An 18,454-nucleotide genomic window follows, 5' to 3' on the forward strand; every position below is an offset into this window, starting at 1 on the left:
CATCTTGCATGTAAAAAAAAAAAAAAAAAATCGTACACGTTATAAGCAAGTTTCTTCCTGCTCCTATTCATTTACTTCCCTAAAGAAATTGGCACATGACAAACTATTTGTGTTAGACATAAACTGTAAAACAGATTTTAAAAGAACACTTTCATGTAACATGACAAAGCTCATTCTGTCTGAAAGCCGACCTTAATTTTCTAGGTTTAGATTCAACTTTTATTACAACACTAATGCATTTCCAGAATGTATATTTTGCTTTTACATTATAAAAAAACCAAAACAAAAACCCCCCAAAAAACCTATGTTTAACAGTGTTAGCATTCCAACGCTCTCAATAAAACTGAGATTTCACTTTAAGGTCAGTAACACTCAGAAAGACAATTGTGACCTCTGCTGCTGTTTCTGTCTTGCTGGATGCATGATGAATTTTCATAATGCTGCTCAAAGGCAAGAAAGTGGAATGGGAAGAAGGAGGAGGAATTTGCTTATTTCTCTGAGATAGAAGTGTCTCCAAGGACAGAATCTCAGGTAAAATACAAGCATTTGTGTTCTGAACAAATGACAGTTCAGAGGCAAGCTTTTTAAAGTAAACTTCAGCCAATTTGTTTAGCAAATGACAGGCTGAGAAGAACATACCTCTAATGAGGGCAAGGCCCTTCTGCCAAAATTACTTTGAATTTCTATAGTTTGATCTTTCACTTTTCAATTACTTTTGATCCAAATTGACAAACACTGTTACAGAAATATTTTCTTCAACAAAACATGCAGGTTCTAGTAAGCCATAATAATAATTTTGCAATCAAACTTAATCTCTGAAATTTTTTTTAAGTCATTCAGCTGTGACAAAAAGATTGAGTTTTGCATCATGATGCAGCAACAGAAAGCCATGTAATGTTACTGAATTAGTAGACCACTGAATTTAGAGAAAAACAATACAAATTGAATAAAGTTAAAAACATTTAAATGAAGTTGTTACAAAATTCAAAATGACCAGTGAGCTTTTGGGGAATAATCAACTGAATACAAGTTTCAATTTACTGTGTTCATGCTGTTGATTTTTTAATTTTTTTGTTTTTTATTGAAGTAAATACTGTATTTTGGCAGGTAGGAGGTTGATAAACAAGGTTCTCAATTTTAAACTGACGTTTTTATTGAAACCAAGAGCCAAACTGAAACTCTATTACATCATAAAACAAAGTGTGGAATATCTATTTTGCCTGTCTCAATGGAAACAATTGAACAAGTAGTTGTCAATTGGTCAATATTCAGAAGGTTGAATCTAAATATATACACAAGCAAATTTAACCACCAAATGGTTTCATTCTCAAATTAAAACACATTGCAGAAAAAAGAAGATTATTTTAAACAGTGAATTATGGAATATAATGTAAGATAGACTAAGAACATATTTCAGGGTGAAAAAGACACTATAGTATCCAAAAGAAGATGTCTCTTCATAACAGACTCATTTTTACATATCACTCAAATTCTACTACTGTTGAATCCTGCTTTCCCTTCAGAACTAAACTTCTAACAGACTAGATGTTTTTCTTACAAAAGAAATGCTGCTTAGAGCTTTTATGGGTCTTCAGAAAGGCCTTCAGAAGTGGGACACTCATTATCTGTTTAGCATTTTTTACCAGCATATATTTACTTAGAAGGGTGAGCTGAAATGAGCCATAATGAGTTTCCAAGATGAATTGTTCTATTTGAGAGGGCTCTACGATCCTCTAACACAGTTTTAGAATGAGAAACAATAGTTTGGGGAAAAAAATATACCATTATTTTTTCCTAAACATTTTACAACCACTCGCCCCCAAATACATAGTTGGAAAAATTTTCATACACAAATATTTATGACCTACAAGGAACCCCTCCTTCCAAACAAAAGTAAAACAACGTTTAGGCTACTTCTTTGGACAGCTGACAAGCTGCCCTCTCCCCCTCTCATCTACTGGACATCTTTGCAGTATGAGAATCTGGGAAAGTAATACCACATTTTTAGGGTTGTGATAGACATACCTTGGAATGTTAAACTGGGCAAGTGAAACTAGTATGAGGCTGTGTACATATCACCTGTTTCTGAGAGGTGGCTGGGCATGTCTAGCCTGCCTGTGTATCACTCCCCAAAGCTCTGCAAAAGCTCAAATTCAGTAGAATATGCTACACCTGACTAGGAAGCTTCATTTAGTTTCAAGTTTCATTTAGAATGGTCAAAGTCCTAGCTACAGTCGTGGCACAGAAATGAACAATAACTTCTATGCCCAAATAGGTGTAGATAGAATCTAGCCCAATATAGAATATTTCTTCATCTGTCACACAGTTTCTTTCTCCACTTGCTACTGCACAAAAGCACCCAATTAACCTGTATTGATCATTGGCAAAATTTGCATACTAATAGCTATTATAAGATAGGATCTTGCATTTTTTTCTGGCAGCTGAAATACTCCAAGTGGAGCTGGCTCTATGATATGCAACTTAATACTCACCAAATTCTGTGTCCGGTAAGCGTGAAAACCAGCATTCAATGATGAAATGATAAATCAGCCCACTCAAGAAATAATTCAGTGATGGAGCATACACCCATATACATCTCATACAATATACAGTTGGGAATAATTTTGAGTAAACTATTATATGGCTGACTAGTGCTAAAAGGAGAAAATTCGGTTATTTTATGCGCTATTTTACATGTTAGTTATGTGCTTTTTCTGAACTATTTCATAGTAATCAGCATCAAGTCTTAAGCAAAGGGCTCTAAACATTGGTTTTCACAAAAAAATACCACCAAAGATTAAGGGAAAAAAGTAATTATGTGGTTGTTATTACTGAAATATAGAACTCTGGAAAAAAATTTAAACCCTTGTAATTATTAATTTTCTAAACAAAACAGAATTACTGTCTTACTTGCTCAGAGACAGAAAGCATCTAACACTGCAGTCAGACAACTATGTAATTTTAAAGGTCAAACTGAAAATACCTATTTGATCTATTTATCTTCTGTTTCTTGGTGGACAAAGATTTTTGCTGGCATTCAAACACATAATCTGAGCTTCCCTTCTGGTTTTGAAATTAATCCTGCCTACCAGATTTCCTAAACTAAAATTTTCTCTGAAATAGTGGATCAGGGAAAACATTCACTGGCATGGACCAGTGAATACATCCTGAAAAGTCCTGGGATTAGCCTGTATGTGTCTGCAACATGGTGTTTAGATAGCATTTCAGCTTTAGATGACAAAGTTCATATGGAACAGCAGAAGAAATACGAAAACCAATAAAGTAAAAGATCAAAATATTACTTTTCTAAGTAATAAAATTTTATTGTGTGTAATTTTGGAAAGTTTTTCCATTGTAATCATATATTGGATGCAAAGAAATCTTTACTATAACATGACAAAATGTTTGCAGACTTGTCCAGTACACAAATACCACCTTTTGCTTCCAAAAGCACTTATTTTAGACTGTGTGATCCAACCAGCCACAGATATTTGGCTGTATGGAAATGAAGTTGATTTCAACAAATGTTCAGATTATTGCAAGAAAGAAAACACTGGGCAGGACTGCTTCATTCCTCCAATTGCTTGTTTTTGTATTTTTATGAAATTTACATTGTCACCAAATCCAAATGTAAGCCCTGTAACATGGGAAAGCATCTATGACAATTACCAAAAAAAGGAAACTCTGCTACTTTTGTTATAGCTAAGAAGGAGATATGTATGGAAAATAGAGTAAGAATTACCAAGTCAAACAAAAGGTTAGGAAGTGGGAACTTATTTCCAGATCCTGTTATGTATTAACAAACTCTACACTGTTTTGCCAAGTGAAAAGCTACTATTGAGTACTTGTTAGTATCTGGAATCAGGAGATAAAAATAATACTAAAAAAAAAAGTTATAAAGACAAGTTGTATTATAAAGCAAAATGCAAGCAAATTATAGGAAATTATCTTAAGAATGAGACCCTGGCAAAACACATATTAATATTGAGGAGGTTCCTTTATTTTATGTAGTAAAGGCTTTGAAATACACAATAATGAAGAAAGGGCTAGAGGACTCCATCTCAGTAGAGAAATTGCCACATGAACAATTTGTAGGGACATAAACAAAACATGTAAAAGTCAAATGAGTTGCTAAATAACTTTTCTTCTATGGGTCCTTTTGATTTGGGAACAGATGTTTCTGTGAAAAATCTGAGAAAACAGAAGTTTTCCCTTTAAATACCAAGACTTTCAGTTTTCTTGAAGAACAAATTATTACGCCTTTGTAAGAGTATTTTAGGACGATACATAACTAGTGTATGTAACATATTCCTACACCTGGAACACATCTGATACTAAGTGAAATCCTGAACCAGTGGATTTTTTCAGTGAAGCAAACACAGTATTCTCTCAGACAAAAACAAAAACAAAAACAAAACAATTCAAATTAAGTAACAGATACAGATTTAACCATAGTTATATCAAACAGCTAACCATGGTAAAATCAGATCCAGAAAGCCTGACTGATGATGACTTTATAAAACTGGGCTAGAGTTCTTGTTACTTCTTCTTTCATGGTTGCATTCAGTGATACAGTAAAAAGTGTCATGAGGTCAAGGAGCTATCAAATCTTTTGGCTGAGAGATCCTAAACTGAAAGAAATGTGTCAAAACTTTCCTCTTCCCACTAGCAAATTGTCAGTGTAGGTGTTGTGGGTTCACCCTAGGTGGCAGCTCAGCCCTACATGGTTGCTCACTTCGTCCACTCTATGGGATGGAAAAAGAAACAGAAGGGCAAAAATAGGAAAACTTTTGGGTTGATAAGAAATTCTGTTTAATAGGTAAAGCAAAGATGCCTGTGCAAGCAAAGCAAAATAGGGATTCAATTCACTACCAACAGGCTGACACTCAGCCATTTGCAGGAAAGCAGGCTTCATCACATGTAATGGTTACTTGGGAAAACAAATGCTTTCATTCCAAAACTCCCTTCCTCTGTCTTGCCCCAGCTTTTATTGCTGAGACTGACATCATGGTCGGGGGCATCTGATTAGTTGGGGTCAACTGTCCCATGTGAAACCTCTCCCAAATTTTTCTGTGCCCCAAGCCTACTCACTGGCAGGGCAATGTGAGAAAGAGAAGCCTTGACACAGAACAAACTGTTCAGCAGTAACTGCCCTAAAAGAATCATTGCCTAGACTGAAGAACACAGAAAAGAAGCCTTCTGCATTTTGCTATTGCACAATTAGCCAAAAAGCCCTGGACAAGTTTCTTGAACAAAGGCCCAGTACTTACACTTGAGACACTGCAAATCTAAAATTCTCACATCTCTTAGTAAACAAATATCTTATACCCGCCCTTCAAAACCCACAGTTTTTCTCCTAATAGAAAAACAAACCAGCTTACTTGTAGTACTCAGACTAAAAACTGTCTTTCTTCACGTGAGCATAAAACTGAACTTGAATTACTCTTTAATACCAACTGTCTCAACAAAACAGAAAAATTATTAGCTCAGATTTTAAAAAGTAGCCATTAGTCTACACATAAATAAAATCCTAGTGGAATTCCAAAACTAGATAAAAAAGATTACATATACATAGGAAAGACTTCAACATCTGATGGAGTAAATAAGTCTCATGGTAACCTACAGTCTGGTCTAGTCTAGATTAGCCTGGAGACGTCTGCATTACTTTTCAGTTTCTTTGGGAATTGGTTGGTCTATCAAATGCTTTCAAGATGAGAAGTTTTGTTTAGGTTATTTAAAAGCTAATTCTCCACTGTTTCTACCACATAGCCTATGCAAACAACAGGATTCCCTCTTGATGTACTTTCCAACCCCTTTTTACACTTTAGGAAGTAAACAGGTCTAGCAGATTATCAAACTGGGCTGCTTTTTATGCCCGAATTTCCTCCACTTTTACTTCATCCAGAGAGAACATTTCTGCATCACAGTTCACATAAAACATATTTGCAATCTGCTTTTATGCATCAAGCACAAAGTATAGATCATACTACGACTCTGCTTCCAAGCTCATAAATGAAGAGTAAATTTGTAACTGCTCATTCTCAAGTAACTGCATATTATAATAATTCATACGTATATTTGCATGTAAAAGTACAGCTTTCTCATGTCTTCCACTTATTTATGAATTTGCCTGACACTTGCTAATTCTTGTATAATCATGCAAGAAAAGCACAGAGCCTAAAATAATAACTTTGTCTTTTATTAGGGTTTAAATTAGGAACAACACTATGCTGTCAAGAATTATTCCTCATGGTTTAGAAGTAACCTACCTTCCAGCTTCCTGTACGGAGAGTATTTTGGAGCTGGAGCAGAAGACAGGTTTTGAATTGGCTGCATTTGTCTGTTTTGATGCAGAAAACCAAGGCTACACATATTACTCCAGCCCTCAGTAGATCTCCTTTATGATCAGACTTCCCAACACTGACCAGGGGATATTCAGAGCACACATGAGTTTCAACACATATCACATGCACACAAAAATAATGGTCTACAATTTGTAAGTTAAAGGAAGAGGTTACTGTTAAACATATTCTAATATATTTTTTTGTAAGAGTAGCACTTTTGGGAGCACTCAGTGGCTCTTTCAGCACATCAAAAAGCAACAAGGATTCCTTAGATTGTAACTGTTAACCAGCTAGTTTCCGCCCTTAAAAGCTGCAGTCTAATAATTTTCACTGCCTTAAACCATGAACAGACTCTGAGGAGAAGCAGACATTTTCCTATCACATACTTACATCTTGCATTTCTGTAGAGTAAAAAAGGGTCCTGCAGCTGAAAATCAAGGTCTTTAGTAATAGGTTCTGTTCGATTTTCCATGCTCAGTCTGTTCATAATTGTGAAGCCATGCCTTGGAGAGGCTGATCTGAAAATCATCAATTAGAAATCATATCAAGTCAAAGAAAAAATAAATTACTAGAATGTATTTGTTGTATAGTTCTCAAAAAAAATTTTTTTAAATTTATTAAATATATGACAAAAATCTAATTTTGTTGACAAGGAAATAACAATTGACTCCTGTAGAAGAATGTCATGCAAGCCTTTTAATTATGTGAAAACCATACATTATGTATGACAACTAACAGAAGCACCATCGGTCTCACAATAGCTCCAGAGTGTTTCACATCTGTGATGCTACCATTTGAGGTCCAATGATTCAGTCACAGTATAATCAGATCTGAATATCAAGTTTTCACTTCAAGATACAAGGGTCTCAACTTCTGAACAGACAAGCTGTCACAAAAAGCCTCTTTGTCCCAGGCCATTAGCATCACATTATCCAATTACCACCATCTACCCTATAGTTTCTCACTGGAGTAGATAACAGCAATTAGAACGATTGAGTAACAGGCCAGAGGGAGCATATTTTTAGCACTCAAGTTAACAACTGAAGAGAGTAACAGTCACACCACCTCAGACAGGATTTTCTGTATCACCTAAAGCATAAGGACAAATGATAAGGAGGCAAGACAGTGGGACCAGTTGCCCAGGGAAGCTGTGGCTGCCCCCTTCCTGGAATTTTTTAAGGCCAGGCTGGTTGGGCTTTGAGCAACCTGGTCTAGTGGGAGGTGTCACTGCCCATGCATGGGGGTTGGAACCAGATGATCTTTAAGGCCCTTTCCAACCCAGACCATTCTATTATTCTATGACTCTAAATCATTATGCTCTTCCTGGGGGGTTACACTTCAAGGCAGGTAATTTTTATTACTGTGAGCTGCTGAATCCACCACAATACTAACAGGATATGCTAATTTCAAACCAACTATGCCAATAAAGGAAAAGATGATGGCTAGATATTCGAGAAAAGTGCCATCTCCAGTAATTCCTGGTGGGTGGATTTTTTATGAAATCCAAAGCACAGGAACCTTCCCTACAGGATTGGAGTCTATAGAAAACTAAATAAAAGTAGAACCCTTAACAAGATTCCTTGCTTTGCAACAGTCAGTACTTCGCTTAAAAAAAAAAACTAAAATGAGAAACAAAAAGAGTCCACTTCCACTGGTGTTAATCCAGTTGGAAGTCTGATACTCAGACTGTTCCCAAGAATTCACAAACATGAGATAAGTGATAAATAAGTCAGCTCAATTAAAACGGTCACATTTCTTTACAATGCCACAACAGTAACGAGGAGCAACAAAGGCAACATCAGCAGTATCCAACCTACAGTCTGTTGACAGTGGTTTTTCCACTAGACTTTATGACACTGTTCAAAGCCACAGGAAATAGAAATTAAAACTGATGGAAAAGGCAATGTATGATGTTACTCAAGAGCTTACAACCTGTTTCATAATGTTGCCTACAGGGCAGCAGTCTCTGTGGTAGGTGGAAACCACCTCAGCCAACAAAAAGAACAGTGAAAGGTCATGGATGCCAGAAGTGCCAGGTTATAGGTTGTCAGTTTTGGAGTGTTAAAACCAATGTACGAAGAGAAATATCAATTCTGTTTTGCTGTAGGCAACTGGCCAGCTGCTACCATAACTAAGTGCCAGTTCTTCCTTCTTTTAGTGGTAATAGACTCTTATCTCTGCTTACCTGAAAGCAGCTTAGAAAAGTTACTGATGACGGCTTCCACTGCTGGTACAAAAGAGCTCAAGAGATTGAAACTAGTGTTTCCACTTCACAGAAAGCTCAGTCTCTTGGGCCTCTCTGTCAGTTTTCATCTACATCTCTTGCTTTCTCAGTTCTCCTACCATATCCTCACCAACATAAAAGTTAAATGAGAAAGCTACTGTTTGGGCACCCCATCCCAGCAGCTACTGCAAGATCTGCTTACTCTTATTATTTTCTGATTTTAATAACAGTCAAAGGCAAATGGTGGGCATTAACTTGGAAACCTAAACATAGGCCAATACATCTAAGGTATATACTGACATAAATGATGTAACCAATGCTCTGGAAAGCCACAAATAGAGTTGCTTGTAAAAGAAAGCACTAAAACCATCCAAAATGTTGAATGAAATATGCAAGGAAAATGAATAACCAGACACAAACAAAATAGAAGTTCCCTACAAAAGGAATGCAACACTACAATTCCCTTTAAAAATATTATTATTCAATACACTATTTGCTTTTAGTTAGGGCAACTTTTAAACTGCAATGCTACATCCTATTTAAAACAATGCAACAGATTTCTATGGTTTACTTGTCTTGAGATTTAAATTACATTTGGAAGTTTTATCCAAATACAAGGTGACATCTCCTTCCCAGTTTTTTTCCTCCCTGCATGTGCCTCTGCCAGTTTCAGTTTCTTTTCAGCCTTGAACAAGGAGAAACACTTTACTTCATACAGCCACACTACATCCCAGCTAGCTTTTCCACATCTGAGTTTTATTTACAGACGTTAAACTTTATGTCCTCACCTTGTGTAAACAAACAGTGTTCCCTCCACATCAGTCTTCTCCTGAAGGAAAGGAAAGCAAAGAAAATTGAAATCAGGGGAGCATTTTGGAAGCCACCAGTGAGCCACTCCTTTATCTCTGTTTTAGCAATAACATCAGTTACATCACTCTGACCTAAGACACACAAAAAATAACTAAACTCAACTTTGTCAGATGGTGGCAACAGACTAGAGCTAGCACAGGTCAACCAAGTTTTATGAGAAGGTATGAAAAAGCGTAGTGCTTGACATCATGAGGCTAAACATTGTGCTGGATGATTTTTACACTACGCCCAAGAGTGACACATAGGCCAGATTCAGAGAAAGGAGTTTCCAAATGACACCTGCCCTCAGGGGTTACACTCAGTACTGGAAAGGGAGAAACCACAAAAAAGGCTGATTGCATGACTTCTTCAAACAGAGGCCCTAAGTCCCTCTGTTACAGCAAACCATGAAGCCAGAACTGTCAAACGATTCCCTAAGTTTTTTACTTCTAAATAGCCCTCTTAGTACTGATAACTCCAACACTCCTTTACAGGTCGCCCAGGGAAGTTGTGGCTGCCCCCTCCATGGAGGTGTTCAAGGCCAGGCTGGATGGAGCTTGGAGCAGCCTGGTCTAGTGGGAGGCATCCCTGCCCATGCAGGGGGTTGTAACTAGACGATTTTTAAGGTCCCTTCCAACCACCCAAACCATTCTATGATGTAGTTCCACTAAAGCCTCTGGGATAGCAGAGGACCACCTCCTGAGGCCGGGCCACCTGGTTTAAACCCTAAGTCTCCTACAAGCCCACCCTGCAGGCCTTGAATAACCCCTCTAACTTTTCCCAACCCGCTTCCCAAGGCGTCACAGGGCTTCCCCACTCTCCTAAGAGAGGCCGATCCAGGCACAACCCATCACTGGGCTTAAGTGAGGGCAGGGAGCACCTCCGGCTGGGCCAAAAATCCGCCCCCCCCCCGGGAGGGATCCTCGCACCTCAGCCACCATGGCTACCCCCTCTTTCCTCTCCTCCACGGCGCAAGAAGGAGAGGCGGAGCCTACTCCTCGACGCACCCACCCACCCACTCAAAAAAAAAAAAAAAAAAAAAAAAAAAAAAAAAAAAAAAAAAGGTGTAGGCGGGGTCTCTGCCTCCTGTCCCCGCCCCGCCTGAGGCGGCGGAGGGGCCGGGGAGGGGCGGCCTGACGTACCCACTCGTTGGCGCGGTGCCCGAAGCTGTAGAGCGCCACCTGGCTGGCCACGTCCACGATGCTGCTGATGTAAGGGTCGTGCTGCCGCAGCGCCGCCAGGCTGATGTCCAGCCCCTTGCCCAGCAGGGCGGCCCCGGCCACCGCCGCCGCCATTTTGCCTCCGACAACAACACAGGGTTCCTCGTAGGCGCAACCAATCCAGCGCCGAGAGGAAGGGTGGCGGCTCCCACGCCGCCCTCTCCGATCCCCCCCCCTTCCCCTCTCCTCCCCCGCTTCCCGCTCCCCGTCCTCCCCTCCCAGTCGGAGCGAGGGCGGGCGGGAGCGGCCCAGCCGCCGCAATCGAGCGCCGAGCGCCGGCAGCTTCGGATTGTTGCCATTGGCGACGGGGCAAGCCGAGGGGCGGTCTGGCGGGGCCCGCCGCGGGGTAGCGCGGTGCCTCCGCCGGCAGTCCCCCGCCTCTCTTGGCTGTTTCGCCCGCTGTGCTGGGGCCCATCATGTTCAGGGGAACTGGGGAGGCTACTGTATGGTTTCCTCTCCAGAGGGACAGCTCTGCGCTTGAGAAACAACATGGTTCCCTTGTCTGCAGCCTAGGCCTGGGCGCTTGCTGAGCTGAGTCCTTGCTGAGCTGAGTCCTGCCTGCCCACTAGGCTCAGCCCCTTAGGCTGAGCGGGAGAAGGTGTGGTGTGAGCCACAGCCTACAAAGCCTCAGGAGGGCTGGGAGCCACATGCTCCAGGGTGGAGCTTTTTCATAGAGTCATTAAGGTTGAAAAAGGCCTCTAAGATCATCAAGTCCAACCATAGATCATCAAGTCCAGCCATAAGGCTTTCTGCATACTTCATGTACAGTTGGGAGCAGTTGGGTGGACCTGGTTGATGGCAAACTGAGTATGAACCAGCAGTGTCCCCTGGCAGCCAACTGTGCCCTGGGGTGCATCAGGCACAGCGTCACCAGCCAGTGAAGGGAAGTGGGTGATTGTCCCGATCTTCTCTGCACTGGTATGGCCTCACCTTGAGTACTGTGTGTGCTTTTGGGCACTGCAGTATAAATAAGCCGTCAAGCTACTGGAGAGCATCCAAAGGAGAGCAACAGGGATGGTGGTGGGTCTGGAGGGGATGACTTCTGAGGAGCAGCTGAGGTCACTTGGATTGTTCAGTTTGGAGAAGAGGAGGCTGAGGGGTGACCTCATCGCAGTACATTGCTTCCTCACAGGGGGAAGAGATGGGACTGGCACTAATTTCTTCACTCCTGTGACCCAGGACAGGACTTGGGGAAATGGTAAGAAGCTGAGTCGGGGGAGGTTTAGGTCAGATATTAGGACAAAGTTTTCACCCAGAGGACATTTGAGCAATGGAACAAGCTCCCCAAGGAAGTGGTGACAGCACCAAGCCTGCCTGAATTCAAGAAGCGTTTGGATGATGCTCTCAGGCACGTGGTGTGATTCTGGGGGTGCCCTACACAAGGACAGGAGTTGGACTTGATGATCCTGATGGTTCCCTCCCAACTTGGCATATTCTATAGTTTTATGATTTGGGCACACTGGTGTACTTGAGGCAAGATTATAGGTGTGTCTAAGCACATGTGTAAAGTTAGCACATGTATCTGTTCGGGTGTGAGTGCTTCCCATGTGCTCACACAGCTGCACCAAGGCATTGCACATACTGCACTCAAACAGGAAAATAAGTTGGTTCAGATCAATGAGGATACACGGTCTGTATTTGCTGGCATACACTCACAGGCTTAGAACTTAGGGAAAAAAAGAATAGAGACTTATATGAAAAAAGACAAAAGCAAAACCTAAACAACAGAACAGCCCATAAGTGCAAGCTAAGCCACCATAGAAGCAGTGTGTGTGTGTGTATATATACATACAGGCATACATGTGACAAGAGGCTGAGACATAAACAACCTACTATGATATGGAGATACACAAACAGCAGAGGAACAGATGGAGAAGACCATGAATTTAGTTACCATATTTTCCTGTCAGGCACACATATTTATTATTAATCTATTGATAGCAACAGTTTACAGCAAATATATGAGCTTTATGTGGCATGCTGATGAATTCAATATGTACTTACATTAAAAGATTTGCTTAACTGTTCAGCCTGAACCCCCTTCAAGAACAAATATTTTTAATTTCATCACCTCAGATGAATGTAGCAATTTGAAAGGAGTTACCACCTTCTGTATATGTAAGCAACAGGATGATATATTTGCTTCCAGAGAATGAGATACCCTGGAATATCTAAATGCAAAGGTAATGGATGTTATCTTGTTGGTTTCCAATATCCCTAACACAACGTTCTAGGGGAGTAGTAGCTGGACAGAGGAGATGAATACTGCCATTTTGTTTTCTTCCCTCCTTTTTACTCTAGGCCAGATGTAGCCTGTAGGATAGGGTGAGCAGCAGCAGCAGCATTTGTTTTGAGAGCAAAAGGGCAAGCACGGATGAAAAAGTTTCCACGGTGTGAAGTGGGGATAGGGGAGAACTGAGAGACAGCAATCTAGGAATTCATATCATTAAATGTAGGAACAGTGAGTCTCTTGAGTGGAGTTAGGAAGAGGCATGCTTTCAGAAAGGACAGAATGAGAGATTGTTCTCTGGGACTCTTGAGAACATGTAGGTTATGTTGTAGCCCAGAAGGCTACTGAAAATTTTGTTACTAAGAACAAGGACCTACAGCTTGCTCTGTGAGCATATTGTGGCAGAAGAAACCTCTATACATATTCTCTTGTTATAAACCATCTCACTTTTAGTTGCTCTTTTTCTAAAGCCATCTTGTGTCTGGTTGGGGCTATGATGAAACACAGCTTTAGAGTTTAGAAGTTTTTAAGTGGCTTTTGGTATACGCATGATAGGAAAATGGCTCTAAGCAGTTCTGTTGCAAAGCTCTGGCTGACTTACAGCAAGAAAGATACATGGGCTGGTGTTGGACAAGTGAAACTGCTGGTTTTGGTCTGGAAAGGAACAGAGTAGAACAGGAAAAAAAGAAAAAGTAGTAAGTAGGAAAGACAAGTCATGTTGCTCAAACAGTGATCAGAGGGACAATTAGTCTTTTTGCTGATTAGGTAGTCATCAGTTCCCAGTTTCCAGGCACACCTAACCACATCTCTCTGCATGTGCTGAAGTTTCTCATTACCATCTCAATCTCCAATTCTTTGTCAGTTTTCCTGCTTACTAGTCCCAACTTATCACCGAGGTCTAGAAGTGACAAAATCTATGAGTTCCACTCTTGGAGTTTCTCTTTCTAGATTCCTTTGCACCCTGCAGCAAGGTACCTTTCTTGGTTTTTTTGGTGTTGTCAGGGATGGGGTATTACAAAGTCCTGTAAAGAAGATTGTGTTGTAGGAACTGTATATGTATGTTCAAAGCCTATTGATTGGAACTAAAAGTAGTTACTATTAACCGTGATCGGGTAGGAAAAAGCATTATGCAGAATTTAGAGGATGTATTTCAGCCCAATTGAAAAAAATGTTTGAAGCAGAAATAAGTTTCTTTCAACATTTACAACAGACCTTGTTTCTGTTGTTGCCAGGTAGTAGCCAATACTGGAAGCCTTGCATGTTTCTTATGTTAAGAGAGACAGACTGACTGGGTCAGTTTTGTCTCTTGCGCCCTTCTCTTGACAGACAAAGATTGCAGAGGGTTCTCTTTCCTTGATCTCAATGGGGAAAAAAAAAATCCACCTATAGGTTAAATATTATGAAGTTGGCCTGTCAAAAATTTTATCTCTCTGTTTTTGGTGCCCTGTTTGTGGCTGCTTCTTTAGAATTACCTTCCTCCTGCATTACTGTGTCACTTTCTAACCCAGCTGGACAGACAGTTCCCTAGCTCTGTGTTTTGAGTCAGCAAATCTGTCAAGATTCTGATCAGGCCTTTTTATATTTTCTGTTGCATGGTGAGGTAACTTCTGCTAGTTCCTGCTGTTTTGCTTGTATAAGTGGGGTGTAATTGCTCTTTCCATTTAGCCTGAAGTAAAAGTACTTAATAAAGCCATTAGTTCTGCCCTGCTTTATGGGATCACTTGATGGTAGACTGACAATTTTCCAGCATAACAAGATCTTCTTAAGAGCAACAATACTGTGAATTCTCACTGCATCAAAAAAAGTTAAGAAAGTTTCAGCAAAAATGTCATTGCTTTAAAAGGTTGGTTTTTTAAAATGCAGTTATTTGCTTACAGTAGTCCATAACTAATTGAGTTTGAATGATTTAGATGTAATTTGTTTATGAAACAAAGTCATTTTCTAATTTTCAGAATGTCATAATTTTATGAAATATGTAATTAGAATGTCACGTTTTTCTCTTCCACCCACCTGGATACTATTCTGTTTAAAAAACAACACACTGATGATTTTTACATGGAATGAAAGGGATTTTGTGTAGGTAATATCCTTAGTTATTTAAGGCAAAATCCACACAAAATGATGTTCTTAAGGGTTTCCATTACTAGTAAACATTAAGATTGCTAGGCAAATCTTTTCACAGGGTTGTTCAAACAGATATCAAGCCTTTGCTTCACAGTCAAGAATCTATGAAACTTGTAAAGATTAAACTGTGCCTCCTACAGCAATTGACTGACACTTAAAATATGATTTCATGTGAATCTATTTGGTGGCACTGCTGGATGCATGCAACCTCTGCTCTAGGTCCCAGCTGCTCACTCCTGCCATTCTGGCACCTTGGTAGTGCACTGGCACGGGTGTGTATGTGCACGGTGTGAACAGGTCAGACAGCTGAAATCAACTTATTGGAAAACAAGTGTTCATACTGCTGCTGAGATCACAGCTCTGACCGACTGCTTTCCTACCTGTTCACATTCAGTCCTTTCTCTGAACAGCAATTATTTTAATAAACAGCAAGAGTCACTTGAAAAAATGTAGTTTTGAGCACCTCACTTACTTCACTTCCCTTTTCTCCATCCCCTTTGGAATTGTTATTGCATGCTAGTTGCCTTTTCCTTTTTATTCCTCCCCCAAATCAGCCATTATTTCCTTCTCATTCTGTGACTGGTGGCACCTCTGCCACCCCTGCTAGCAGCAAGGGTGCTGAGGCAGAATAAATAAGCTCCTCCTACACCCCCTAGGGCCCCTTGGGTAGCTGTGCCTGGTGCTTTGAGCATGCCAGCTTCCTGGGGAGCAGTGGGTTGCTCTTCAGGAGCCAGAATGACCCCACAAGGTTTCATTACCCAGTCTGCAGCAGGGTACCTCTCACCACTCGGGAAGCAGGGCCCTGGGGGTTGTGCTGGAGGTTTAGCTGCATCCCTTCCCAGGCACTGTTGCAATGTGCAGTCTTTTCAGCCAGCATTTATTCCGTGCTCACAGTAGCCAGCTTTAAAGTGCTTTCCTCATGAAATTGTTTGCTGTATTGTTGGACCACTTCTGAGCTCCAGTCCTAATGGTTAAAGCAATTTCAGGCTTTGTGTTAGTAATTTATTATTTGCTAAAGGTTCCGAAATAAATACTGGGTCAAGCTATTAAAGACAGTTGTTAAAAAATGTCTCTACGCTAAAACCTGATCTAGTTACTTTCATTCCAATTCAAAACATCTCTCTTCCCCTTCTCTAGATATATGCCAGTGTACTAAGTTATTAGCATGCACATGTGAGTCTGTAATGTTGCTCCCTGGTGAAGTTTATGAGACCATTTTGAGATTTTCTGCAAATGTTAGTCCACACCAAAATGGGATATTATTCTTTGGCATTGTTAGTTTTGAAATTCTGATATTATAAATCCTGTGTATGAAATAATTATCTATAATTTACTATGATTTTCATCTGAAGGTTGTTTTTTCCCCCTATGTATAAAAGCCTGTGTTTTTATCAAAAAGCTGCTTCCTTCTTTGACTTATATTTTGCTAAGGGATTCTGGTAACATATACACCCTTTTCTTTTGCTATACACTTATTTGCAAGATACTGAGTTTTACCTTTTTTATTGCCCAGATTCTGTCAGTGACTTAGCTCGGGGAGAACTAAAGGGAAGTTCCCTACCATCTTTAATTGAACTACAGAGTTTTGTTTTGGTTTGGGGTTTTTTTTTTAACTTCCTATGTATATATTCTGGAGTAAAACATTCTTTTTGATTTGGCTTAAATAATTTTTCAGAGGGCATAATCTGAGCTGAAAAAAATTAATACCAGGAAAAGACTGTTTCAGGAGGAGGAAGGGAGAGGCTGCATCAATATAATTGCATTGAATTATAGTGTTATACAGAAAAATATATATGTGTACATATAATCAGTATAAACTGATTTTTATCCATGTCAGATTTTCAGTGTTTAATGGCTGTATGATTTCAGTGTCTTACCTTTCAGTAGAGCAGAAAGGAGAAAATGATAAACCTAAAAAAAGGTTTTTGTGCGTGGGATATTTTTCCCAATTATACTACGTGATACAATAAAAGATGTTACCTCTATCCATAAACTTTGCCTGCCTCATATAACTACACAATTGTATGATGCTATCAGGTCTCTTAATAAAATTCTAGATTATATCCTCCAGTCTCTGTCTAACACTGGTGATGTTGTAAACAAGCATTGTTGACATTTCTGCTATAACAAAGAAAAAAAATGTGAAAACTTGTTGCCTTATTTCACTCTGTTTATTTAATGTAGCAGAGATCACTGAATTCCTTCAGTAATATTTCTCATAAGGTTTAACTTTACAAGTTCCTTTACTTTCATGCCCATACTACTCTAATTACCGTTAAAAATATGCCACTGGATTTTATTATGAGATGGCAACCATTTGGGGCCAGTATTTGAGTTCTTCAGTAATTTTGTTACCACAACTACATGTCTCAATAATTAATAAAATACTGTTGATAGCCAGTACTTTATTGCTATCCTGATAAGCTGCCATGCACTGTTTTGATTCATCAGCTTCATTCCTTACACAGTTGGTTGGCTAGGCAAACCACCAAAATACTGATGAGGATAGGGCATTCCTGCTATTTCCCATAGGTTAATAAGATATAATAATATAATTATATCTTACCTAATCTAATACCTTTCAAACCATGTCTTTCTGATAATCACCATTTAATTTGGCAGAATCAAACACCTGTAGCTCTAAAAGAGCTATTTTCCAACTAGTTACAGAGAAGATGGCCTCATTTAATTAATTCTTAATATGAAAAATTCCATTAGGTAATTACATTAAGTCAGGACCTCATTTTTACACCTCACCTGACACTGGAGCTCTTTCTGTATTAGGGAAATGGAGTCATCACAAAGATTTGCCACAGTTGCTGCTGCAAAGAAGCTGGTAGCAAGGCTGGAGAAGACTTGAGCTAAGTCTGGTCAGTGGGCTAGGATGGCACAGCCAGTTGTGCCCATGATCATACAGATCATAGAATCATAGAATTGGCTGGGTTGGAAGGGACCTCAGAGATCATCGAGTCCAACCCTTGAACCGCCGTTGCGGTTGCTAGACCACGGCACTGAGTGCCACATCCAGTCTCTTTTTAAATATCTCCAGGGATGGAGAATCCACTACTTCCCTGGGCAGCCCATTCCAATGCCTGATCACCCTCCCTGTAAAGAAATTCTTTCTAATATCTAACCTAAACTTCCCCTGACACAACTTAAGACCATGCCCTCTTGTCTTGTTGAAAGTCGTCTGGGAAAAGAGACCAACCCCCCCCCTGGCTCCAACCTCCTTTCAGGTAGTTGTAGAGAGCGATGAGGTCTCCCCTGAGCCTCCTCTTCTCCAGGCTGAACAGCCCCAGCTCCCTCAGCCTCTCCTCATAGGGTCTGTGCTCGAGTCCCTTCAGCAGCCTGGTTGCCCTCCTTTGGACCTGCTCCAGGACCTCGATATCCTTCCTGAACTGGGGGGCCCAGAACTGGACACAGTACTCGAGGTGTGGCCTCACCAGGGCTGAGTACAGGGGCA

The 18,454-nt window shown here is 40.2% G+C and overlaps 2 protein-coding genes across 2 annotated transcripts in view; one reads left to right on the top strand and one right to left on the bottom strand.

Annotated features, from left to right (window-relative positions):
- DCP1B (decapping mRNA 1B) overlaps positions 1 to 10,723 on the bottom strand; it is a 43,300-nt gene extending 32,577 nt beyond the window's left edge. The window contains exons 1-3 of the mRNA XM_030469436.1: positions 10,560 to 10,723; positions 9,357 to 9,397; positions 6,735 to 6,862 (exon numbers count right to left, since the gene is read on the bottom strand). Coding sequence (XP_030325296.1) covers positions 6,735 to 6,862; positions 9,357 to 9,397; positions 10,560 to 10,712 — 322 coding nt within the window. The 5' untranslated portion in view covers positions 10,713 to 10,723. The remainder of the gene's footprint in view (positions 1 to 6,734; positions 6,863 to 9,356; positions 9,398 to 10,559) is intronic.
- The window catches only part of CACNA1C (calcium voltage-gated channel subunit alpha1 C), a 476,353-nt gene that overhangs the window by 1,894 nt on the left and 456,005 nt on the right, over positions 1 to 18,454 (top strand). The gene's annotated exons all lie outside the window — the stretch shown is intronic.

Source organism: Calypte anna, chromosome 1, assembly GCF_003957555.1.
Source record: "Calypte anna isolate BGI_N300 chromosome 1, bCalAnn1_v1.p, whole genome shotgun sequence".
NCBI classification, from domain to species: domain Eukaryota; kingdom Metazoa; phylum Chordata; class Aves; order Apodiformes; family Trochilidae; genus Calypte; species Calypte anna.